Genomic DNA, 10,409 nt, shown 5'->3' on the forward strand with positions numbered 1-10,409 from the left:
CTTCTAACTTTGGCTTGGAGGTGGATTCCTGGAGGGCCAAGTCACCTCAGTGTCTATTTTCCCTTGCCGTGTAAGCTCGTGATGAACAAAAGCTGAGGCACATTTCCCATAGCTTGCTTTTTCATGATACATTAACTACACATCTTTCTGAGAAAATTTTTGTTGTTTTCTTTTTAAAGCAGCCCTATATATTTCCAAACATTTTTTCCTATTGTTACTGAGATGGGCGCTTATACATGCTAAGAAAACTCTCACGGTTCATTCTTCTTTACCCAAGTCACATGGCTTCCGCCCATTCATTTTCATGAAGCTACGTCCAAAATGACCCGGTTAAGTTTGTATTTCGCTCGGTTCTTCTCTCTGACTCCTTGAAGGCTAATCGGTTAGGCTGCACAAACCCGGCCTTCACATCTGCTTCAACCACACCGTGGAAATCGGTGGGATGAGCCATATAAATAAGCTTTTTGAAACAAAGTAAGCAGACCTGTTAATTATTTTCGATCATATTCTCCTAAAGGTCACTGACTTCGGTGGTTGCTGGCATTAGCTTTTCCGATATGCAGTCTGAAAGGGCAGCATAAATTAAAAGTTGACCTCTGCCATGCTGTATTATAGGTGTAAACCTGAAAATGCCAAATAGCTTCTATTTGGAAGCTGGAATAACTGCTGGTTCCAGCTCCAGAGCAGATCGCTGTGCAGTTGGCCGTGTTAGAGCGGTTTATACACCTTACGCAGAAAACATGGAGCACAGACGTGTTATTTTAGCATCGTTAGTGTGTTCTACTGGGTTGAGTGAGATGTGGAAATTTTAAAAAATCAGTTGCATATCCAGGAACTCTATCCTTTAACTTTTAAGCAAATCAGAGACTTTTATTTACTTATTTATTTATTTATTTATTTATTTTTGTTAATTCTAACCCAAGGATATTTTTTCCATAGATTTTTAGAGTGGGGGAGTGGAAGGGGGGGAGAGAGAGAGAGATCAAGATCGCTTGGTTGCCTGCCACAGGTGCCACGACTGGGGCCTGGGATTAAACCTGCAACCCAGGAACATGCCCTTGACCTGTGATTTGAACCCATGACCTTTCCGTGAGCTGGCTGACACTGACCATTGAGCAACACCAGCTAGGGCAGAGGCTATCTTTTTAATCCTCTGGTGAAACAATCACATAAAGTAGTGGTTTTAATTTGTCACTGTCACCAGGACCACTTCTCTGGGTGAGTTTATACAAATTCTCAGCCCTCTTTGGGCCTGTTGAGTTACAGTCTCTGGCAATGAGGCGTGGAAATGTGTATTTTGATAAGACCTCAGGAGATTCTGATGCTTGTCTGGGTGTGGGAATCGCTGAATATTTCATTCCCTGAATGACTTCGTCATGAGCTTGGACATGTCGGTAAAAAGCAATATTTGCAAAGTATCTCCAGAAAAAATAAACTAGATTAAAGCTAACGATAAAATAGGCCCAAAGCCACAGAGTAGATATTTCTAACTTTTGTTTAATAATAACAGCTACTGCCACTTGTAGAACACCTACTGTACCTCAATCTGCATATCCTACATACCCCATCTCTTTAATCCTCACATTAGCTCTAGAAGGTTGGGATTACTATTTTCCCTATTTTATACATGAGGAATTTGAGGATTAACAGAGGTGAAATGAACTGCCCAAAGTCCCGTTTCAGACAGGTGACCAAGCCAGAATTCAAATTCACATCCTCTTGATTGCAAAGGCAGAGATTTACGAGCTCTGTGCCCCATGGCTTCGCTTCACGCCTGCGTCTCCTGCAGACTCAGTGCCTTGCCTACGCCTTTCAGTCTGTGGTTTGCTCCTGCCTCAGGCGCCCCATGCTGTGGGGAGTGGGAGACTCTCAGAACTATCACTATGTCCAACAGCGTAATAAATTCCAAAGGCTGAGTGAAGCTTACTTGTTCCCCTTAATGCATAGCAAGCAAGTTACTGAGTGTTCCTTACTCTACTTCTACAACAAAGCTACAAACACATGAGCTATGCCAACACACTAATTATTAAAAATGAAACAGAGGGAAAAAACATAAAGAATGCAGGAAATGTGGTAGAAGGCATGTAAAAAGAAAGGATAGGCAAGGGATCATTCACAGCTGGAGTGTATATTTGTAGGTTAATCAGGAACAAAGCTTATAGCCAGTCCTTCCTACTTCTGCTCAACCAGCTTCCCCTCCCCACTCTCATTGTATTGTACTTGTCACTATGATCTATAACTACCCAGATCCCTAAGGTTTCAATATCATTCATGTTGCAAATTGAATTCCCTTGACTTTTCAGTCTATTTTCATAGTGTACGTAGAAACAATTATATATTAGAATTTTCTGCCACCAAGTGGTAATAATGCTTATTTGCACCACTGGGTGAGTTCCTCCTTACATGCTACTTTTGTATTACTCAGTTTTAACATGTATTTATTGAATACCTGTTATGTGTTAGAAACAGATTAGAAATTTTTCTTTCAAAATGTTATATTTGCATCCAAATTCATATCTTAGATTTAGAGCAGAACTAGTCACATAAAAATGTTCCAAATAACTTTACAATTGTTTAGTCATATACCATTTAAATAAGCAGTGGTTCCCAACCAGGGGTAGTTTTGCCCTCCCCTCACCCCCACCCCCAGGGTGCATTTATAATAGCTGGAGACATTTTTGGTTGTCACAACCAAAGAGGGTAGCTGTTACTGGCATCTAGTGGGTAGAGCGCATGGGTGCTGCTAAGCATTCTGTAATACACAGAAGGCACTGTCCCCTGTAATTATCTAGCCCAGAGTGTGAAAAATGTCTCAGTTGAGAAATCTTGAATTTTGTCCACTGAATCCCCTCCCAGGAGAGCTGCATGTTGGGCTGCAACTGTATGAACACACTGTTGCTGTGGACACTAACACTTCAGGATCTACGCTCTGGAAATTGCTCAATCATATGCATTCTCAAATGAACAGAATACCATTTTCTGGCTTTCCTGGCACTGTTACTTCTGGGCCACCCGGTGTGGTACTTTGTAAGGCACCTGCCTTATGCCTTAAAACCAATTCCCCACGTTTCAGATGTATCTTTACCATGTAGTTGGGCTGCAACCAACTGGTTCATGAGCCTAGATTGTTTTGTACATGACTTGTATAGCAAGGTGTCTAGAAACCAAGTGAGGTCCACCAGTGACCACAAAGCACTACGGACTTTGGGATGAACTAAAAAGTCCATCCTTCCATACAGCCTAGAGAATGTAGACAGTAAACATGTGACTAAGCCAGTGAATATAATAATTGTCAGTCGTGAAGCACATCATGAAGGAAACAAGGGGCCTAGCTTGCTCGAGAGCTATTTTTCATGGGGTGTGCAGGAAAAGCTTTTCTGAGAAGCTTATGTTTTAAGCAAAAATCCAAAAGGTGAGACAGAGTAATCATCCAGGCAAAGAGCCAGGAAATGAGGGCTTCTGGAATTGAAAACAGCAAACACAAAAGCCTTAAATTAGGAAAGAGCAAATGAAAGAAGCCCTGTGTGACATTACTATAATATTAAGTTTCAAAAAAAGTGTTATCTCATAGGCATGGTGTGTCATGGAGCTGCCTTAATTGAGGATGATTGACATATTGAGTATTAAGGACCACACATTTGCCTTCAAAAAAATCCCTAGGAAGCAAATTTTTTCACTTTCTTATTTCTGTGAATGCCTTTGGGTGTACTTGTAGCCTCTAATGAAAAAAAATGAGACATCAAATTAATGATTTGCAATGTTGAGGTTGTGAATTCATGAATGGGTAGTAAAGGATTTGCAAAAACTCCATTTGTCTGGGTCTTTTCCTTCTGATTATGAACTTGTCCTCACCCTCCACGCTTTATCATAAAAACTGGGGGATGAAAAGGAGCTTGAACATGGCCATTACATCCTTAAGGCACAAATTACAGTTTAAAAGCCAGAAATAATTATAGCATTATAAGAATAAATGAATAGTTATGTTCTTTTAAAATAAATTAAGTATTACAAATTATATTATTTAAAATGTTTATGTGTGCATAAATTTCACAAGTTTATGCATTAGAAGAACTTGAAGGACTATAGAGGTCAACTAGACCACTCCCTTCATTGTCAGAAGAGATAACAGAGTTTTAGTTTCTTGCCTCGTGTTCTATAGCTAACTTGTGGCAGAGCCAGATTTGAGTCTTCAGCTTTCTGTCAAGTGCTCTTAAGAACCTAAGTTGCCTCTCTTTGGTTAATTTGGTCAGTTGTATAATTTTATTTTATTGTCCTCATTTTAAAAATACATTTTTAAATTGATGTTTTAGAAAGAGGAAGGGGGAGAGAGAGAGAGAGAGAGAGAGAGAGAGAGAGAAAGATCGATGTGAGAGAGAAACATCAATAGGCTGCGTCCTGAACCAGCCCTGACTGGGGATCGAACCTGGGCATGTTCCCTAACCAGAGTCAAACCTGCCACCTTTTGGTGTGCAGGACGATGCTCCAATCCAGCCACACTGGCCAGGACTTATTGTTTTTTAAAGCAAATATAAAATAAAATAATGTACATTTCGCTGATATTTTTAGAGAAAGTGAAAGAAAAAGGGAAATAGCTATGTGAAAAAAGATGCCATGTAAACAGTATTATCAAAATTGCATATTGTTTTTTATGGATTTTGTCAGCCTTGCCATATTTTCCTATTATTATAATTTAGCTAGAACATAATTGTTTATGTTCATTAATTCCTATAACCTAGCACAGCACCTTACATACAGCAGACACTCAATACATACTTGTTCAACGGATGTGCATAAATTTCACAAGTTTATGCATTAGAAGAACTTGAAGGACTATAGAGGTCAACTAGACCACTCCCTTCATTGTCAGAAGAGATAACAGAGTTTTAGTTTCTTGCCTGTGTTCTATAGCTAACTTGTGGCAGAGCCAGATTTGAGTCTTCAGCTTTCTGTCAATGTGCACATAGCTGTTTTAACTCAGCATGTAGGCATTTAAAGGTCAAAGTATTGAAGTCAAGAATTTTAATTGAGTCTCATTGAGCTGTACTTATAGCAACTTAGATGTCATTGGGAAACATCTTTGAAGACAGGCTTAAATTTTCTCAACCCCTGTAAACAGTTGTGTACCCAAGACATGCAAATTTGGAGCTGCTCTGTTTCACTCAGGTTATCATTATTATTATTATTTATTTTTTTTTTTTGGTAAAATCATGTTTTCCCTTTAGAAAATGACTTGAAGAGTTTTTAAATCATCCTCTTAGCATGTTAACATGGTATGTTAAAACCTTTATTGCAAATTGCTTTAATTCTTTGTTATTTGCCTGTTCAAGCAAATATGCAGGGTGTCCCCCCACAAAAAAAGGTATGCACACTTTAACAGCTGATAACTCAATGGATGTTTCTTTTTTTTCATATTTAACCCATGGAATTAATAATTATTCAAAATGTGTATATATTTTTTGTGACACCCTGTATTACTTGAAAAGTGCTTCCCAAATTGGATACAATACAGATCCTAAAATTCAAATGGATTAATTAGTGTTTTCTTGGCACCTGAGTTTTGTCCCACAACAGTCTCATTCTGGCATTTCTTCTGGATCCCCATCACATGCAACTGCAGCATGGTATATTGTAGTCAATCATACTGGCCTGTTGACGCCTCATCAATGAATTTCTGAAGTCATCACCATTATTTTCCCAACTTGTTTGCCTCTTCCTCTGTCACAGAAGTGTCTGTGGGAAGGTCAAAGCATGACTCTCATGACAGCATGATTGATGCCACAAAGTCTAAAAGACTCCTCAGAGGACCTCTCCTAGCCATTGAGAGATTGAACACACCTAAAGTACCTATGGTTTGTCTTGGAAGAGAGAACATTAAGCCAGTGAAGTGAAAATGGCTCTATATGAATAGATAAGATTATTTATATATAAGAGTTAGTTCATTTATATAACTAATAAATCTCTTCACATTTAAAAAAATTAAATAAGAATCAGTTTCTATTTTTTTTTTTTTTTCAAATTACAGCTTGGGCAGAGTAAAGAATCAAGCATAAGAAGCTCAGAAGATTTCCAGTTAAATAGTTTCAATAATCCTCCAAGACAGTATCAGGTAAGCATGAATTTTTAAAGAAATAAGGCTAGTTATTTATAATTTATGAAATGCTTTAAGTGAAACTGAACTATTATATTTTTCTCAATATCAAAATAATGCATTAATTCAACAAATATTTATTGAGTAACTACCATGTGCTAGGCATTTACTAAATATTGGAGTTACATAGGTAAACAAAATAGATGAAGTTTTGACATCATGGAGTGGAGTTTAGAGTCTCCGTGTTCATTGTAAAAAGTCTATTCTTACTAAAAACATAAAGAAGAGAGTAAAATTCACCTTAAACCCTACCACTGAGGAATAAAGACTGCCTACTTTTGGTGACTATTCTGCCAGATGATTTTAGGTATGTGTATAATATTACATATATTAATATTATTATATAAATATATATAATATATAAACAAATTAAATTTATATAATGAGCAATAATATTTCACTATTGTATTTTCACAAAACAAATTCATATTAATTTTAATGGATATATATTATTCCTTTGTTCAAATATATGATAATATATTAATATAATCTCTTATTGATGTACATGTAAGGGTTTATTTTTCTACTCTTGTGTAGTATTACCATGAACATATTTGTCCATGAACCCAGTTACATCCTTGGAATAAGTTCTTGGAAGTGGAATTTTACTGTCCACCATTTCCTTTTGGGCTTAGGTAGTAAGATGTGGTTTAGCTCTGTCTTCACTCAGGACCCCTGCGCATGTGCTGAGCCTCCTACTTTTCATGAAAAGTATGTAGTAAAAGCACATCCTCACGGGAGAAGCCTTGGTACTGGAGGAACTGTATTACGTTGAAACTGACCATTCATAAATTACTAGCAAGCCCAAAATCAAAGCACAAATCCCCCGTTTCTTGGTAAGGGAGGGGAAAACCATATGAGTTTTTCCCCGTTTGCTTGATTTTCCATTTCCACCTGCAGCTCTGCATACCTTTAGCCTGTCCAACTGCAAGGCTGTGTCTTGCCCTAATGCTTTTCAAAAAAAAATACAAGCAATGAGTCAAGGATTATGTGTTTGTTCTGAACTTGCTCTTTTCTGAAGTATTGACTTTTGAGCCATTAGTTCAGGGGTATGAAAATTGCTTTAAAAATTTAGGGATAGCCCAGCCGGGCGTATCTTAGCAGGTGAGTGTCGACCTAGGATCCAGGCGATTAGGGTTCGATTCCCGGTCAGGACACATGCCTGGGTTGTGGGCTTGATCCCCAGCAGGGGGCGTACAGGAGGCAGCTGATCAGTGACTCTCATCGTTGATGTTTCTATCTCTCTCCCTCTCCCCTCCTCTCTCTGAAATCAATAAGATATTTTTTTTTTTTTAAATTGGGGGATCGTATGCATTCCCTGGCAGGTAAACCATCTTCATCTTTGATAACCATCATGTCTCAAGTGCTTGCTACAGAGGGAATCTCTTAGATTTATTCCAAATGAGAGATTTGTCATGAACATAAAACTGAGGTGGATATTTTCCTCTCTCTAGAAAATAATGAAGAGGCTCATTAAAAGATATGTACTAAAGGCCCAGATCGATAAGGAAGGTGACGAAGTGAATGAAGGTGAGTTGAACACGGGGACAGGGGACAAGTCGGCCCCTGAGTGTGAGCCGGGATGTGGGCCTGATGGGGAGCTGAAGGGGGGCCGGAGAGAGGGCATGGGAAGGGTGAGCTTCAAGGGGGAGAGAAGACAGGTTCTCACCAATTGTCAGTATCATTACGTTCTCAGGAAAGAGGCCATTTCTCCACAGTTGGGGGCAGATACCACTAGTTAGATAAGTAACTATTGTTTCTATGGGGGGCTTGGAGGGAGGAGGAAGTGGTTGGGAAAGGTGAAGGGCTGTTCCTCCCAACCCCCAAAACATTTGCCGCCAGTGTTTTCCTTTAATTTCCTTTCAGAGGACTTTTGTTATAATTTTTTCCTATAATCTTTTCATGAACTGAAATACTTAGCTGACAAAATAGAAATCTGCCCATTAAGAAGTTATTTCCTACAGAAGGGTTCAAAATACAGATCTGTGTGGAGACACGCCTGATTTCACTCAACCCCAGAATCGCTAGTTTCTCTGCATTTCATACTGACAGTTGACTTCTTGTCACTTTTGTTTTTCAAAGGGGAACTGAAGGAAATTAAACAGGACATCTCAAGTCTCCGCTATGAACTCCTGGAAGAAAAAACTCAGAATTCAGAAGATCTAGCAGAACTTATTAGAAAACTTGGGGAGAAATTACCAGTGGAACCAAATCAAGGGGAAAGCAATAGATAATGCAAAGATTTTCCTAAAATCCGTATTTATTTGTCCACTTGAAACCATATTATTTTCTGATTTATTTTTTTAAGTGCCAATGTGTCTACCTTTTAAACAAGAAAATGTTCAAAGATAACGTGGGTCATACTAGCACCTGGAACCCCAATATTTACTATTTTTCATGGATAAGTATCATCATTCAGGCTAAAGAGTTCAGACTATGATGAAAATTCTGCGCGGTCGTTTGGTGCTTGTTTTATAAACTGCTTTCTTGGATATAACTATTGCGATGGTGTGATTGCTGCGCAGCATCTGCCTGGGAGTCATCTTAGCTGCAGAGGATGGACACACCATTCTGTGGTATTTTGCCTGGGTGATTTCAGGCACCTTCTTGCCTGCTCTGTGGATTCCCTGAAATCGAAAGAAAAAAATCTGTGGCCATTTAGAGAATGATGTTTAATCATCTGCCCTGCTTAGCCCCCACAGAACGTGATTGGTAATGTCTGTGCAAAATGGGGTTAAATCTTCCCGAAATTTTTTGATTCATCTCTTTGAAAATATTACATTTACCAGTGAAACAGTGTTTCTGCCACTGAACCCTGGAAATATGCTTCAGGTGTGTGTGTGTGTGTGTGTGTGTGCGCGCCCGCGTGCACGTGCGTGTGTGAAATGCTTGCCCTATTTTCTTTTGCAGCCAATCTAGACCCTCAAAAGCTCTTTATGTTATAGTTTTTTATTGTGACTGAAAAATTATTGACCAAGTAAGGACCCTTTATTGGAGAAATATCAAAGCGACAAACAATTGTGGTCATTTGGTCCAATTATAGCACAGTTTTGTACCATTTCCAAGGGACTTTACAGGTGGATTCCCACGTTTGGCATCAACTATAAAGGCAAGAAAGGCTGAGGGAACTTGCAGATACTTATCTCTTATTGTCAGTATGTTCTACGCTCCTCTCAAAATATGTAGAACAGAAATTTGCATTTGTGAACATTCACCAAGAGGTTACTGCTGGCTGCTGCTCTGAGGCAGTAGCTAAAGAAGGAAAAGAGAAATGAAAGGTCACCTGTTCAACTCCCCCAGACTATCAGTGTAGCGGGTGCTGGGCAGGCGCTGAAAGTGCGGCCTTAAATTCAATGAAGAAGGACTTCAGGTGCAAAAAGTTAACTTCAATTGAAAGATAAAATGGTCATAGAATATCAGTTCAGCACCAAATTGGACTGAATTTAAATCACAGGGTTTTTACATAACCAGCAGAAAATATAGCTGAAATTTTGTATTCGGTGTGACTTTGTATTTGTGGGTGTTATTTATTAAGTTATTTAGTGATACAGAAAAGGTCTGTTTGCAAATGTTTCATCACAATATTTGAACCAGAAGTCGCAGATATCAACCTCATACCAAATGCATTATCACCTAATTAAAATAATCCAACATCCACAAACCTGTGTGTCGTCCATGTGCGAGACTGGCCCCCGTGCCTGGGAGCCAGCAGGTTTTTCCTCAGAATGTGGCTGAATGGGCACCTCTTCTAATTTCTTTTTGATTGAAAGATGAAAAGAGCAAGCAACCATGTTTTAAGAAAGGTTTTTAGAGAGCTTAATTAAAGGCATAGTGCCCAGGGGTCATCATGAACACGACCATCCTCCATACCTCTCAAGACCACTGGCTTTAAATCCTGTACTCATGTTGCAGTCAGCTTAACTTCTTGAAATAAAGTGATTAATAAGTGCAAATGTATTTAAATATTTTTTGTTAATCATCACCTGAGGATTTTTTCCCATTGATTTTTAGAGAGAGTGTAAGGGAAGGAGGGATGGGGCAGAGAGAGAGAGAAACATCGATGTGAGAGAGACACATCAAGATTAGTTGCCTCCCACATGTGCCCCGACCGGGGTGGGAACGAACCTGCAACCCAAGTATGTGCCCTTGACCAGGAATCGAACCGGTGACCCTTTGGTGCACAGGCTGAGGCTCTACCACTGAGCCACGCCAGCCAGGGTGTGGAAATGTATTTATGCAAACTGGTGTCTTTGTCATATTT

The 10,409-nt window shown here is 39.1% G+C and overlaps 1 protein-coding gene across 2 annotated transcripts in view; it reads left to right on the forward strand.

The window, feature by feature from the left end:
- Window positions 1-10,098, forward strand: part of TRPC6 (transient receptor potential cation channel subfamily C member 6) — a gene marked incomplete at its 5' end in the record, with an annotated part of 81,903 nt that extends 71,805 nt beyond the window's left edge. For both annotated transcript variants that reach the window (XM_081154600.1, XM_081154601.1), the window contains 3 exons: window positions 6,023-6,106; window positions 7,603-7,678; window positions 8,231-10,098. In XM_081154600.1, the coding sequence (XP_081010726.1) occupies window positions 6,023-6,106; window positions 7,603-7,678; window positions 8,231-8,382 (312 nt within the window). In that variant the 3' untranslated portion in view covers window positions 8,383-10,098. The remainder of the gene's footprint in view (window positions 1-6,022; window positions 6,107-7,602; window positions 7,679-8,230) is intronic.
- Between the last annotated feature and the right edge of the window lie 311 nt (window positions 10,099-10,409).

The sequence above is a fragment of the Miniopterus schreibersii genome (assembly GCF_964146895.1).
Source record: "Miniopterus schreibersii genome assembly, chromosome: 12".
In the NCBI taxonomy this organism is placed as follows: Eukaryota; Metazoa; Chordata; class Mammalia; order Chiroptera; family Miniopteridae; genus Miniopterus; species Miniopterus schreibersii.